Here is a 16,825-nt window from a genome sequence, read left to right as displayed (position 1 = left end):
CTGGTAACAAAGGTGGTGCGGGTGGTGGTAGAGTAATGATAAAGATAACTGTTGTTTTTTGAAAGTGGAACATTAACTCATTCAGTCTTCCCAAAGAGGTTCTTAAGGTACTGTCTGTATCACCATTTGGCAGATGAGGAAACCAAGGCTTAAAGAGGTCAGCCAACTTTCTCTGAGTTCATGCAACTGACAATTGGCTCAGCAGGGATTCAACCTCAGGCCTGTTAGACATCAGAGCCTGAGCTCTTGAGAATTACATTATTCTACCAGAACTAATTCCACTTTCACTGATAGCCCAGTTCAAAATCTCTCTCATTCCTCCAAAAAATAGTGCTGACTGTGCCACACAGAACAGCACAGAAGGAGATGCTGTGGGGTCGCTCTGCTCTGATTTTAAGCGTGTTAGTCTTCACTCTCCATAACTAGACCGTAGGCCCTTGAGGCCATGGATATGTCTTAATCTCCTTCTCTAAGCCCCAAGCCCAATATTTAGCAAACCACAGGCCTTGAGAAATTCTTGTTGAAGAGTTTAAGACAGTTACTGATTTTAAAAAGGGCATGCTTAATTTATATGATGAAATGACAAAGTCATATATTTGGCATGGTTTATAAAAGCAGAAGACTTAACTTTGGTGTTATATTTGGCTCCAGATTTTTTAATCCAATATATAAATTCCCAAAGGTCAAGATTTGATAACTGTGGGGGTTTTTTATGCCACTTTCTTTTTTTAAATGAATCTCTCTCTCACTCCTGCTGGCTTGTGCTTACATTTTAATTTTGTGATTAATATAATGAATCATGTCAGGTACAGACATTATCTCAAGTTATAAGCTGCTAGCAACATGAAGTTGGCCTTGATGTACATCAGCCTTTTATTAACTGTACTCTTAGGTCCTTAGAAATACTTAGGTACTTGCACACTCTTGGGAACCAGGCATACCGTATCTGATACGCAGCCATGTCTAATTCATCTTTCTTTCTGTTTCATGACAGTAAAATCCCTGAGGATTGTTCACCTTCTATGAGAACCTTCTCTTCAGTGTCTGACCTCAAAGATGTAGCTAATAAGCTCAGACTCACTGGCCACATCTAGCCTTCCAGGGTGAATGGGAGGCTGTCTAACTGTGTAATACTGAGTCCATTTATAAACCTAATTTAATGTTTTGAGTAATTCAAACCCAGATGAGCAGGGGAGATGGCCAGAACTTACTTTCATTCAGAGCACATATACGCCAACTCATAAAGCCAGATGGATACCCATTTAACACCACAACATTAATTTCAAATTTCAGAATCAGATTTTGAGACTCTGGGAACTCCCTCACAAAATTAAGGCCCAGGGATGCTTCAGCAATTTGAGAGGACAATCTGTGCTTGGTTTTATGTTCCCTTGAATGGGAAATAATGTTTTGTGGGATGTGGGAGGGAACAGAAGCTAAACTGCAAGCCTCAATGATCAAAGTCAAGTGGACTTGGGTGATTCCAGAGAAAGAAGTACAATACTTTTCTGTCACTGCACATTTCCCTGACACCCATTTATTACCAATCTATTCTGCCTTATCAGAGGATTCAATATGGAATTGGCTCAAATATCAACAAAATAAAATGAAGTAGAGAAGCAAAGTCACTCCTGATTTAGAAGTTATAAGCCTCTATCAGTGAAATCAGTATTGATTTCATTCACCTCCTCACTCCAGAATTTGCTATAGGGTCCATATTTTGAACATTATATTCATCTCACTAGCCTTTAAGTTCTAGCTCCTTCTCCACTTGCTTCTGAAAGTCTGGGTGACACTACTAATTGGAAAACCCAAAAGCTGAAAAATTGATTGGAAGTTTCTTGCAGCCCATTTCCCGCAGAGCTGGATATACAAAGCAATAAATACTAGTTGTACCGAGAGGGATTTCTGTGGCGGTTAGTTTTATATCCCAACTTCCTTTGTGTTTATTCAGCCAAATGGAAAATTCCACAATGGTAGACTCTGCATTCTAAAAAATCATATAATGAGGGCAGTGAGGGAAGGAGTAAAACAAACCAAAATAATACTTGAGCCCTGTTTAGTTTCCAATCCTCTGAGACATTCTTAAAATTTTTCATTTTTCTGGTAATATGAACTTCTCGAAATAGAGCTTACCGCAGATCATTAGAAACCTTTAGTGTCACACTTTAAACACTCTTTACTCAGACGCCCTATGACTGAGAAGAGTCACTTACATTTAGCACGGCTATAATTAAACATGTTTCTGTTGAAAGGGGCATTTCTCATTATGGCTAAGGACCACTTTAGAGTAAATTGAAACGGAAAGGAGGAGCATAGATGAGGTGTAGGTAGCAAGTGGTTATTTCTAGGGAGGCATAAAATGCCAAATGTGTAACAATTATTCTTTATAACCCTGCATTCTAAAGACTTCATAGTACTTTATCACATAAGAAGCTTCAGCTGATGCTCACTGAATGTTCTAGCACACACTCATTGCCCATAGTCTTTAAAGAAAAATAAAATTCAAACCACAATCAAAATCTGCAGAAATTGCCAGAACAAAGGAATTAAATATGTTGAAAGGGTCTACTGCTATTAATACAAGAGGCATTGAAAGCATTCTAGTCTAGTCCAAAGAAAATGCAGGGGGACTTCCGAATCTCCTCCAATTTTAAAGTTGATTTTACGTTCAGATTAGTTGAGAGCCCTCCTACTTCTCAAACGTATTATGTATCATCGTATCACATGGCTGGAAGCACACCAGAAAGCTTTGCCTTTGTTACCAACATGGTATAGAAGACTTCTGAATCACATGAAATTAAAGTAGGTTGTAAGCTAACACAGCTATATCAACGTAAGACATACTAACTTACATGATTGACTTTTACAGTGGAAAGAAAAAGGCTGTTTTCAAGCAGCTGTTATTGCCTCAATGGAAAAAAAAAAATCAATGAAAGTGAAATGAACAAGAGATTTTGTCTGAGTTGCAGTTAATACCACTGAAGAGCTATGGATATTAAAAGGTCAACAAATAAATTAGCCATAGTGTTATGAAATGAATGATTTGGCTTATAATTTTATTGAGTGAAAATTGTTCGCTGCCTATTAGACCAGGTAATTTTTATCTGGTGCCTCAATTACTGTTCCGTAAGCAATAATATAGTTGTAAGAGCTGTTGGTTCGATCGCATGACCTCTGAGAAGCTGGCTAGGACAGCTGACTTTACTATGATGGATAACTAAGCTTGGTCTCCATGAGGTGCCAAACCTCCCTTTCCTGCAAGGGGATCTCATAAAAGAAACATTACAGCTTGATTCATTTTACCAAAATGTTCGACTTTTCAAGTGTCAGCAGTTAAGTATAAATTGTGAAACCAGGTATTCCTGAGAAGAGTTATGACAATGGCTTTCCCCCTCCTTTTGGTCTCCTGGCATTCTCTTCTAAATGGTGTCATGGTAATTGGTGAATGGGAGCCTGGGGTGCTTCCCGCCACAAATACAGTGAAAAATGGTGTCTGCACCCTTGTGAATATGACCTGCTTGGAGGTACAGAGCTGAACTTGGTAACCTCTGGCCGGCTCTTCTTATTCCAATTCATTGTACTGGTTTAAGACCGACGCTCTGGGTTAGGTCCTGCTGAGTGGCCTTGGAAATCGACTTTCTGATCAGGATAAAAGTCTCTGCTTAAAGAGAAGGCCATGGACAGAGGTGCCTTTTTCAGGGGTAGATTGTAAAGTCAGCACATGAAACAAAAACTGCCTAGAGTCAAAATTACCCTTGAAAATCTTTTAAGTTACCAAGGCCTGGGCTCTTAGAAACACAAAAGTCAAAAATTAACTACTTCTGTTTCTCTTTGCCTTTTGACTGTGCCTTCTCTTTCCCTAGGGCAAAGGAGAATAAATATCTAATTTGAAGTAAAAGGACCACTGAGTAAACAAAGAGATTTATTGTCATATGTACGTATGTATATGTCTTTGTATGTGTGTTTGGTGTGTGTGTATACAAATGTATGTGTATATTTATGTTTTTGGACAAGCACATATAGTTAAACTCGAGTAAGTGATATGTGCATGCTGGAACTATGTTGTACTTTAAGGCTATCCAAGGGAGGCAAAAATATAGTTTTCTTTTGCTTCTTAAATTGTTAACATCATCAGCTATGACATGGACCTCTAGACGAACAGTATCTGTAAATGATGATTCCCAGGCTTTACAGATGGTCCCGAGTAGAACTGCAATTAAAATCCATTGCCTCGAGACTGCTGGGGCTTGGTTCTTATTACTCCAATGCTTAATTGAAGTGTTACTCAAGGCTGAAAATAGTGAGCGAGGCTGGAGATCTCCTAGCACCTTTGTTTCTAAGGGTTTTATTCTCTAAGAGCAGGATGTTGCATGGTCAGTAGGCAGAAATGAATGAGCCCCTTGTTCCTCCTGTGACTTCTTCAACTAATGAGTAATTATATTCAACGAGCAGAGTGTGATATGAAGTAGGTTAAACTTAGTCCCCCTCATCAAGCGCTGAACTTGAAAGAGGTTCCAGAATTCATTTACTGGAGTAGCTGTTATCACCAGTCCCTATGACAATGACTTTGCAGCTACAGAAAGAGAAGGAGAATTACCCTCAGGTTTGTTGGTGCGTATTTTTAAAGCATGCTGCCACTTTCGCCTGGCTCAGCCAGTTGTGAGCTAACTTCAGTCTATGCTTCCACTCACTCATCACTGCCAAGCTTGAGGATTTTTTAGGATTGGTTTGCAAAATTGCCTTTTTTCTTAAAATTCCTTTTTCTTAATTTTAGGAGGCAGTACTTAGGGATACTGGCTGTGGAGTCCAATAGAGTTGGCTCAAATCGGTGTTCTGCCACTTATTAGCATTGTAAACACAAGTCTCCATTTCCTCATCTGTAAAGCAGGGTTAACGCTCCCACCTGGCTCAGCAGACATATAGCCAGCAATAATATTGATAACCCTCACTTAGCTTCCAGAAAACTTTGGCAAATTATATGCATTCTTAGAGTCAATGTGTATTACGTGCCTTGAGTGCTGTTTGAGATGGAATCCTATTTGCAAAACACTGTGAAAGATTCAGAACGGGCTAATGGTGAGGAAGTCTGGTGAGGCAGAAAACCTCCATTTACCAGCCGCATAAGCTTGAGCAGTTACTTGTCCTCTCTGAGCCTCAGTTTCCTTGTCTCTAAAATGGGCATGATACAATAATGACAAACAGAATAACTTACCGCAAAATAAGTCAGTTAAAGATAAAATAAATCATGTAAAGAAGTGAGAATTGTAACTTTTATGGGAGTCATGGGTTTTTAAAATAAAACTACAATCTCCTTCCCCAGAAAGATGCTATGTGAATGCATGTGTGCATGCATATTCACAACACACACATACACAAACACAGCTGATTCTATCCGCAATTTCAGGGGTGTACAGATCTAGGCTAAACTCCCCTGGTAAAAGAAGCATAAGCAGTAGTGGACACCAAGCCTCTAAAACTGAGTATATTATCAAAATGGGGAAGTGGAATTTGCCTGTAAATTTTCTGGCAGATACAGTGGAGAGAGGAGGGAAATGTCCTGCATTCCACAGTTTGTGTTTTTGACAAGAGAATGCAGAGACAAAATGTTTCTTGGAATCAAACTCCAGCGTGCTTTTTCTAAGAGTTGAATATAATACATGATCTTCTTTTGTTTCTGTATTTTTGTTTGAGTACAGTGACTTTGGTTTCTGGATATAATGTGAATAGTTTCCTCAAATTAAAAAAAATAAATGAATGAATAAGATGAGAGAGTGGCCAGTGTCACAGTGTGGAAGATAAAGATGTAGAGTTTTTCTTTATCCTTTTGTGAAACCCTTAGTCATCCCCTTTTCTGCTAACAGGCAATGTGGTTATGCAAAGATTTCTTATTTGTGTTTTCACTGATGCAAGTGCAGGTTTTGAATTACTGATAGTCTTTGCATAAATACCAAAACAATAAAAGCATAATTAGAATACATTGTATACAGCCGACTCCAGTTTTATTTTGCCCCAGCTCTGTATTTATGATAAATCACTAAACACGAACACTCTTTAGGGAGGGTAGTTTTGGGTCTCGTCTCTCCATTGAGCAAAAACAGTGCCTGTGACTAGAGCCTGAATCTCAATTCTGCAAGTGTACAGTTGAACTGAATAATATTTGGCACAATGCAGTGCACAACCGAGCCACTAAATGGCTGATTTACTAAATTATTATTAGATGAGCCCTTGCTGTTCCAAATGAAAGTGCAGCCACTGTCTTCCTTCATGGTGCGTTCAAATTGTTCTGTGTTTAAATATTCAGCATGAGGCTAATGTGAACTGATGAACTGAGACTATAAACATTCACTTTCAATACAGATAGAGCGACAGAGATGCAACATATCATATGGCCTGCAGAGGTGAAAATGATTTATATTTAAGGATGCTGCTGCCTACTTCCATTACTTTAAGGTACTCTTAATTAGCATGGTGTTGGAAATGACTAATTCCCGTGTGCAGGAAGAGCAGGCTCATGGAAGCTGAGATTTTTTTCTCATGCCAATGCAGGAGAAGCTACCATGAGGATTTGCTGTCTGTGTAGTTCAGAACCTTGAGTTTTATTCACGGCAGGCTTCACTACACCAGCAGAGCAACGTGTCTGCTGGAAGCACTCTGGTTTTTGACATTCAATGTTTTTTCTAGACCCACCCAAAAGGTCTGTAATCCATCCTTGCTACCATCCATCCCTCTGCAATCCGTTACAATCCTTATCTACTACAGGGCCATCCTGGCACCTCACCCCCATCTCACCAGCTTCTTTACTGACACCTGCTGGAATGAAGAACAACCCTTTGCTCCTTGGACAGATATAACCCCTCCTCCTCCTCCCCTTTGAGGGCAGTTATAGGCAAGCACTTAAAATACCGTGATCACTTACAGTAGATTAGAATTTTTTATTGGTGCCTTGTTGCCATAACAACAAGAAGACAGCAGATGACTTAAGCTAAGCTTGCAAAGCAAAAGGCTGCTCATCTGGCAGTTAAAATGAATACAGTTCATTTCACAAGTTTCCCATATGGACTCTTAGTGTATGGTAATGAGGAGACCATATGGTGAGAGAAAATGCACTGAGAACAATTGGGTTCCACTGGCTGAGTGGGAAGTTGGGAGCGAAAACCCGGGTGAGAGATTCTGGTGTGTGTGCTCTCTGGGTTCAAGGTTTGGTTGAGGTTTGTTTGGGTTTTTGTTTGGGATGGTTGTTTTCCTCAGGGGTTTCGCATTTCTTAATCCATTCCTTAATATGTCGACTGTGTGAAATGACAAACATCTTGCAAATTTTGCAATATCATTCATCACAAACTGTCAGCAGTGTTTGCAAATCTAACTTGCAAGATCTTTTAAATGTGTTGTTCTTAAAAGGCAACAGTACTAAGTTTTTAGACAAAGTGCAGGAAAATTTAAGCACTTCTGACAAGCAGAAACATTAACAGTAATCATTTTTAAAACACTCGCATCTTTTGCCTGCATGTTTAGCTGTAAATAATGCTAGAATGTATAAAAGCTTTAAAGTAAAAATGTAATAAATACTTTTTATTATGTTTCATAAAGGATAAAAAAACGCTGTGAGCCATGTATATGCGTTATCCAGATATGCGAATGGATAGAGATGGATAGAGAGCTCCCACCCTCCTTACTACTAACCAGATTGCAAACCTGGGAGGACAGCTTGAAAAAGGCTCTAAAGTCAATTCTGTACTATACATGCTTCATAAAAGATGAATATAAATGCATTAGTTAGACACGGTGAGCTAAATTAGAAGGTCAGGCAGGGCTGGGAGGGCTGAAAAATCACACAACCAATGAGTGTAATTACTCTTTTCTAAGTCTATTAAGTGGTGTTGTTCTATCAAGGCTCAGGGGTATAGGACATGAGGAACAAGATAAAGTAATGTGTATTTATTACTCCCACTGGATCAATTTACCAGATATTTTCAGCTCCATAAAGCAAAATACACAAATGCTGCCTTTGTTACTTTTCTCAAACTGCTTTATTTTCTCTAAAAGAGGGACTGGCTCTTGGAGAAAAAAAAAAAACAAACATGTTTGCCCTATGGAGGTCCCCATGCCAACCTATCTCAGTGGGGAAATGAGAGAAAGCTGTCGAGAGGTTAAGTAGGATGGAGGTGAGGTGTAGGCAAGGGACAGGAGAGAGAAGCGAATCACCTCCAGACAGAATTATTTGGGTTTGTGGATCTAGGGGAAAAGTCGGAACTCAATGCAGTGATGATAGTGAGGTTTTTGAACCAGAGGACCTGGGTTCAAATCTTAATTTTCCCACTTGCCAGCTGAGAAGCTGTAGCACGCCACAGCCCTCTGGGAACTCTGACTCTCGTGAAATGGGGAGGACCACCTTGCAGGGATTAGTAGCCCCATTCACTACTGAAGCCTTGCCATACGCCAGAGACCTCTGTGTAAAGATCTCACTAACGCCCAACAGCAACACAGTGGGGCAAGCTGTATCACCAAGGAGAAAACAGAGGACGGGGAGGTTGAGTCACTGCACCAAGCAGTAGATCTGGTTTTCACAATTTATGTCTGTTTGGCATGAGAACCCATTCTCTTGGTCTCTGTGCTCTTCAAAAACCTCGATAAAGCCACGCGGGGCACACAGTGGGCATGAAGTAAATGTTACTGCTTCCAGGGATTGACAGCTAACACACAGAGGGCTCAGCTCAGGGTCGGCTCTCACTGCCCTTGCGCTCACCCGCACTGACCACTCACGAAGACAACCAACAAACTAGAGGGGGTGGAGACACCTCCGGCCTTCCAAACAGACAGAGCTTCTTGCTCAATGATTATGGATTGCACCAAGAATTTCAGCATCTCAGAGCTTTTGATTGAACACAGGCCCCATCCCCCTCACCTCTATATTATAGGAAAAGTCAACCTTCACCCCAAAGTCAGTCACATGTTCCTTTCTCTCCCTCCAGGATCCAGAGAGGAAGGCAAGTCTGTATGAAACAGAATAGAATGCTGTGATTTAAAAACTTTAGCCTGCCCTTCTCCACGTGCATATGAAAAAGGAAGGCCAGAAACATCTGGGGTTAGCATAATTATAGTACTTTGAATTTGTGTGTACAGCAACTATCACTAATGGTGACTTTCAGAGATAAAATAATTTACAGAGAAGGCTTCAGCTTGCTCCCGTTTTCTCAGTTGGTAAACGGGCATGATGTCTGCTTTCTCGACTTCTCTCACAAGAGGGGCTCCAATAAAACAAAGCATGTACAAGTTCTTCGAGAAAGCACAAGCCAGCATACAAAGGCATATTATTATGGAAGGCTGTCTGCTTGGTCTTTGGAGCAGTTTCATTTGACAGAATATGTGGGTGGTTGTATGAATCTAGCTTTGTCTATTCACAAACACATGGGTTTAATAAAGCACAGTTTGTTTTTTAAGGTGTGTGGTCCATGGCTCACTGAAACACTCCTGTTTGACAAACACTGACCATGATTCTAAGAAAGGCGGAGCCCATTTTTATCCCCCTAACAATGGATAGCAGGATTATAAATCCCCAAGTGCACAGGAATACCTTGTGCTGGCTCCATCCGCCACTTCCTGACCCTGCTCTTGAACTCTCGCTCCACCTTAACATTCAGAGCCAAGAGGACAGCCACTCTGATCTGAGTCACACAGAGAGCTTCCTGGGGTGGGCTCCAGCCAAAGTCCTTGCACGGTCAAGTGGCTAGATGCAAGCTGTGGAGTGTTTCCTTAACACACAAATCCATTGTGTCCTTGATTACTCTTCCCAAACCCAGGAAAAAGGGGCTGGGAATTTCACCATCAGGTCACTGGGCATGAAGCGACACGTGCCTGTGCTATTTGTTCAACATTTCTGAACGTGATGTGCAACCATAAAAATGTTTGTAAAAGTAAGTACACAAACTCAACCCTATATTCCTATTTCTCTTCTTTCTTTATGATTAAGAAAAGTACTGCCAGGCTTCTTCAGACTTCAACCATTAAAACAAGATTTCTCTTCCACTTTTCAATAAATATTTATAGAGTGGCAACTGTGGGCCAGATACTGTGCCAAGGGCACCCATGGGATTAGCCCTTATCATCCTTACGAGATCCCTATGAAGTCGGGAGGATTATTATCCCCATTTTATAGATGAAGAAACTGAGGCCCAGAAGATAAATTATATACACAACTGGTCACCAGGATTAGGATGTCTTGCTCTGTAGAGATTGGACGGATGAGCTCTCCGAAGCAAGGGTCGCACTCTAATGCAATTAGCAAACAGTCATAGCTACCTTTTGCTGACTGCTAAATAAGTCACTAAAATAACAACCTAAAGAAGTAGGAAATACTGCCATCTCCATTTGATAGAGAAGGAAGTTGAGGCACAGAGAGGTAAAGAATTTGGGAGGGGGGAAGAAAGAAAGAATTTTGACCCAGATTGCATAGCTAGTAGGTGCCCTTACTCTGAGTTCTACCAGACCCAGTCTGACTCTCCAGTCCCTTTTAGCAGACTCTAGAAACTTCAAATGCCAGTGCAAAGCAAAGACAGTCCCCAAATGGAAACAATGGGAAGAATCTGGCATTGCACCCATGCCTTTTTTCTACCACTGAGACACCCAAGGCACTGACCATTGGGTGGACACACATTGTTTATATTGCTGTGCTGTAAAATTACCAATTATTGTCCCACAGGAAACGCATGGGAGCTAGGTTCCTGCCAGACAGAGGAACCTAAAGGTAACTCTCTCCACCTCACAGCTATGCTAGGGAAGAAGAGAGCCGTTCACTATTATTATTAGATTATTTCATTGCTCACCAAGAATAAGTAAGTCAGGGTGAAAGGGAAGGATGAGTAAGACGGAGGCCCCTTTCAAAGTCAAGGGTATGAACAGACTGACACATTATATGATTTCTTCCTCAGATGAAATGTTTTCTAGAAGTTTTTACCAAGGTGAATAAAATTCAGGGGAAGTAAGGCTGTTCTGGGAAGCTGAAGGTTGAGACTGAAGGCTGTGTGGTTCTTCATCTGAGGTCTCGGTAGAGGATGGACGCTTTCTTGCCACGGCCCTTGCCTTCCTGGAGCAGATAGCACCCCCTCCCCGACCCCACCAGCCCCCACGTCTGTACATGAATTTGTGGGCCAGCTTTCTCCTGGACGAAGCCTGTTCTGACGGGCGGCTTTGCCTCCCAGTGCAGCAGGTACACAGGTAGGATTTGATTTGATGGGATGATGATCCCCCAAAGAAGTTCGCCGAGCTAGGGAGGATGCCAACTTCACTTTTCTAAGTGTTTTATGAAGAGAGACAGATCCAGAAGTGACATATCTCTAGACTTACCGTGGCAAGGAGAGGTCCTCTCATCTACTCATTCAATTTATAATAGTTTTCACTTGCGTAGTAAATGAAATTCCATTTTGCTGTCAGTAAACAGTGAGTGGTAGTTCTACTAATTCTGTACTTTGAACTTATTTAGCATTTAACTGTTCTCTCCTCTGCGTCCTTACGGAACTTGGTTTGCACTTTTGTTAAATGTATCCATTACCTTCTGTTATGATTAGTTGTCTGTGTTGTGTAAGGTGATCTCTCCCACAGAGGGCCCAAGTTCCTGGGTTCAGAGATAGGAATACTCCCAACATTGACAACAAGTACAGAACAGTAGTCAATAAATGTGAATTTCCTTCTTTCTGCATTGGCAATTAATGGCACATCGGTGTGTGACATATTATTACTCTGTCTTGAATTTTTGTTTAATTCCTCACATTTGTGCCTTATTTCCCAATTAGGTGGGATGCCTCTGGAGGTAAGAAGCTCTGTCTTATTTGCCCAGTTGCGAGATTTACCAATGTTCTTTTTGAGCTCTAGCTTCACCAGGGATAAGTACGGATCCTCATCTAGGTAGAAAAGCAGTGTTCTTTTCCCTCCTGAGAACTGGTATGATGTAGTGATTAATAACATGGACTTTGGAGCGAGGCTGTATAGGTTTGAAGCTCAGTTTAGCAATTTACATGCTGTGTGACCTTGGGCAAATGATTTAAGCTCTCTTTGCTTGATTATTTTCTTCTCTAAAATAGAGGTGGTAATAGTACAAACCTGAGAGGGCTTTCGAGAGGAATAAATGACATAGTGTATGTAAAAATAAGTACATCACTTGGCACATAAGTGCTTGCTCCTTTTATTACTGCTTACCTTATAGTACCAAACACACAAAGCACAAGAATATTGAGTTGCTTATCTATGAACTAATTTTTATCAGTGGCAAAGTTTTCTGCCAATCACCCAAGCCCAAGTTTCCAGAGACCACAACCCAAAGAGGAGGTATCCTGACCTTTGGCAAACGCTCAGGGTCGCCAGGGTGCCGAGGAATGACCTTCTGTAACCTCTGGAAACCATAATCGATGGTGGGTTCGTTGAGCGCTGCAACGAAGAAGGCACACAATTAGAACAATGTCAGGAAATAAAATAGAACACGCTTTGCAACACCGATGGTGTGGAAATAACTTGGAAATCCAAAATTTAATTGATGCTTTTGAATTAGACCATAAAATGATCTGACGAATGATCCCTTTGCTGAACGTTCCCACCATCTACTTCTGCTATCTACCATGATGGGCAGTGGCTCGCTCAAAAGAACATTAGTAGCAGGTCTTGAACTCTGTTCTTTTGGTCAAACTCTATATTCCTTACATTAATGAAAATAGAAAATAAAATGGTGTTTGATGTGAGGTTTGAGGATTCACTTTAATCAGATGCCAGGTCAAAATGCTCAGGGGTTTGCCTGAGGGTATCTACAGATTATAAACAGCAGGAGAATTAAAAGCACTTGCTTAATGAAAAATCTCTAATGAACCTCAGGAGATACAGTATCTCAGCACCTTCTGTGGCAATTAAGCCTGCAAGAGTGTGGTGCGGGCAGGGGAGGCTGGATCTTGCCGGCACAGAAAGCCTATCCTACCCTAGATAGAGCCTGCAGAGAGATGGGTATTGAAAACGCCCTTAGACAACACCCTCACATCTAAAATGGCAGACTGATTCCCACCATGAACATTATTTCAGGAAAGAGACCAGCCTCTGTGGAGAACTAGCTTAGAGCAGCTGGGTCTCCAAGAAGTCTTAAAAAGTCTAAAAGAAGAGCAAACCTGTAATAATATTTGGAGACAATGGGTCTTGTACCCATTGTCTACACCCTTTCCAAAGCATCCTTAAATTAAACATGATGCAAAATGGACGACTGTTCTATCATTTTCAAAATTCTTCCTCAGGATATGAACATCTTCAGCCTTCCTCACCTGACTAGGAAAGGTGGCAGCTCCATCCTCTACCCATATCCCCCACATCCTCTAAGTAATGGGTGGGTGGGTGGGTTTTGTTCTTCTTTTCTTTTTTAGTGTAACCAAAGTATTCAACCACATATTTTCTCTCATACTGAATAAAAAGACAGTCTTTGTAGTTCTGACATTTAGCTATACATTAGAAAACAAGTTGCCACATGCTTTACTTACAATGCATTTCCATTAACCTAAATTCTAAAAGTAAGATCCACACTACTACTAACTTTAAAAAACTGTATTAAATTCAAATAGGTCCCAAGGCTAATGGAAGCAATTTGTATACCAACCCAAACTGACTGGCCCACTTTTCAAAATACAGGTATGATAATCTTGTGGTTTTAAAAGGACATTTAAATTGAAAGACTGTGAATTTAGTACATAATTATACCAATAGAACCCTTTAACTTGTCAACTTGTAAATCTAAAAGGCTATCAATCATTTCTAAAGAGGAAATAAACCTTAAAATTCCTTGATTGACAGTGCTTACTTTTTATGTAAGAAAAAAAAGGAAAAAAAAAAAAAAAAGGCTGCGTAAAGTGGCCAGAAATCCATTTACAAAAGTACATTGTTTTACATAGGTGAGTAAAAAGCCAATAATTACACTTCCCAAAGACACATAAATCAGAGTAAGTACTTTTTCCTCACTTGTATATTTTAAGTTGGAGTGAACTTCAGGTAACTTTTTATTAAAAAGATTTTTCCCCAAATGCAATGCTTATTGAAGTTGTTAATAGAGTAGCGTTTTCATTTAAGAGAATGTAATCATTTTTGCAAGTATGAGATTTAGGTATTTCTCTCTCTTCCCCCATTCTAAACAGTAAACTTTCAACCTGCCTCTTGTGGAAATTAACCAAAATTATCCCCAGGTGCACCAAATCTCTCTATCAATACCAGCACAGGAGTTAAGGCACAATATTTATTATTCCTCCCATTTTATGAATTACTTTCTAAGCCCTTGAGAAGAATCCTTTTTTCAAATTAGACGTCTAGAGAAAAAGCCATAGAACCCTTTATGCGGGGAAGCTGTTACTCGTAAAATCCATGGTATTTAATCAAGAAATGCATGAGAGTGACGGGAATAAGCACCTAGGTTTACGTTATATATCACATTCATCTCCCACTCATAATACTAATTGCCAACAAAGATGTTTAGCCATAAAAATAGCTTTAGACAATTAAATGTATCATTTTAATATCTGAAGACATAATTCAGCATCCTGAAAATTCTAATTCTTGGTTTTATTTTTCAGGCTAAGCCACCAATAAAACTTGAATTGTTGACCCACCCCTTCAGTTGTTTGCATAATAAATTAATTCCTACTGTGTCAAGAAACCAGCAGTTGTTAATTGAACGACTGTCTGATGTATTGGGGGGAGGATGTGTTTCTCTGGCCATACGGACAACTCACAGCGGAATGAGTGACACTTAATATCTGCAATTAAAAGAACTGATTCAAACATCATATGGAACTAATAGCTAAGGAGCTGACGAGAAGTCATTCTGTTGCCACAAAAAGTAATTGAATTAGATATAGTAAACTCATTATTCAAAGAAAAATAAGCATCTACTCTATGGAAGTACACTACGTGGGAGGAAATATTTCAGACTTAAGACAAAGGCCTTTAATTTATTTCCCATGCCTTTATCATTTGCTCTACGCTCATATTTTCAAATCTATTAACCTGACCTCAATTTATGTACTGAATATTACAATGGCGTTGTCCAGTGCTGTAGATGCAGATAACAACTAAAGATATGCAAGACAAAGCTTGTGGTATTAAATTTGAAGGTGCCTGATGATTTCTCTGATTGCACTGATTAGGGAAAAAAATTAAGCCAATTACTGAGTGAGAGGGGCCATAAAGAGTGTTACTTTAAAAGAATAACAACCTGGAAGATGAAATGTCTAGGGAGGAAGATGGTTAAATTATCTCACTCTCATGGAATGGAATATGATGCAGTCGTCAAAAGCAATGGAATACAAAAAAAAAAAATCTTTACTGAAATAATATATATTGAGGTTAAAAAGCAGAATACAGGAACATGCATACCATACAATTATTATTTTTTTTTGAGGAAGATTAGCCCTGAGCTAACATCTGCTGCCAATCCTCCTCTTTTTGCTGAGGAAGACTGGCCTCGAGCTAAGATCCGTGCTCATCTTCCTCTAGTTTATATATGGGACGCCTACCACAGCATGGCTTGACAAGCCGTGTCATGTCCGCACCAGGGATCCGAACCGATGAAAACCAGACCGCTGAAGTGGAACATGTGCACTTAACCGCTGCACCACTGGGCCAGCCCCTGATTACTTTTTTTTAAATGAACGTACAGAAAACGTTTCTGTGTATAAACTGGCTAACAGTAGTCATTTCTAAGAAGTGAGTCTTGAAGTGCTTTTCTTCCTTCTCTTGTGCTGTGCGTTGTCTAAATTTTCCACAATGAATATATATTACTTTTATAATCAGAGAAAAAGGTTAAGAGCAAGAGATTGTGGCTGAGATGCAATTTGACCTGCTTGTATAAAGTAATGACATAAGAAACTATGCCTTAAAAGGGGTCTGTATACTCTTTAATAACCTTGCATAGGTTATTACAGACCATAAGAAAAATAAGTAGTATACTTTTGGCCAGTTGTATAAATATGTGACTATTCATAAACTTTCTGAAAATCAACAGAGAGGGTAACAGGGAGGAATCATAAAGAATGGTATATTTATTTCATCAGTGGGGGGAGTCGTACCTTAGGGACATACATCTACTCTGCAAGAATGTAATATAAAGTTAATCCTTCAACAAAGTGACCTCATTGTATTCAAGCATAGGGCTCAGGGAGCTCCAGCAGAAAGGGGACTAATCGATTTTTTTCCTCTAAAACTTGGGAAAATTCCGAGAACCTAGTAGAGAAAGAAAAGAAACTTAATTGGGCATAATTAACCACAAATAAAGAAGCATGAGCATCTTAGGTTGAAAAAAGAAAAAACAGATGAAGCCGTAAACTGCAAAGGGAATGCAATGATGAGAGCAGCTTCTGTGGTCCTGCTTCTCAAGACCTAGTCCTCTCTCTCTGAAGAGGCTTTGAGAGGGTGTCATCCGAGACCAGTTAGCGATGGTAACAAAATAAGGGAGGTTCAGACGTTTAGAAGAAATCCATAATCCCAAATAAGAAAAGCCTCGAGTTTTAAATCAGCAGAATAAAATGGGATCAATGTGGGCATTTAAAAAGTTCCACAAGATAATAAATTCTCCACGGATTCAATAATCAGTTTTAGTGCCTATCATGTGTTCAGATAGCATTTGCAGGAACTGTTTTGTGTCACAACACCATAAGCCCTCAAAAATACACTTTCTGAAAGGTGTACATAATCCAACCCAAAAAGATAGATGAACTACTTTTGTAGAGTTGCAATGCAGCTGCGACTCTCAGGACCCGGCTTCAGGAATCTATTCTCTTGCCTCCCTCATGGTCAGATGGTGGGTCACCATCTC

At 40.0% G+C, this 16,825-nt stretch overlaps 1 protein-coding gene across 8 annotated transcripts in view; it reads right to left on the bottom strand.

Moving 5' to 3' along the window:
• Positions 1-16,825, bottom strand: part of EBF1 (EBF transcription factor 1) — a 381,387-nt gene that overhangs the window by 22,334 nt on the left and 342,228 nt on the right. For all 8 annotated transcript variants that reach the window (XM_008515123.2, XM_008515135.2, XM_070570379.1 and 5 more), the window contains exon 11: positions 12,332-12,420. In XM_008515123.2, coding sequence (XP_008513345.1) covers positions 12,332-12,420 — 89 coding nt within the window. The remainder of the gene's footprint in view (positions 1-12,331; positions 12,421-16,825) is intronic.

This window comes from Equus przewalskii, chromosome 13 (assembly GCF_037783145.1).
Source record: "Equus przewalskii isolate Varuska chromosome 13, EquPr2, whole genome shotgun sequence".
In the NCBI taxonomy this organism is placed as follows: Eukaryota; Metazoa; Chordata; class Mammalia; order Perissodactyla; family Equidae; genus Equus; species Equus przewalskii.
This window is presented reverse-complemented; position numbering and strand designations above follow the sequence as displayed.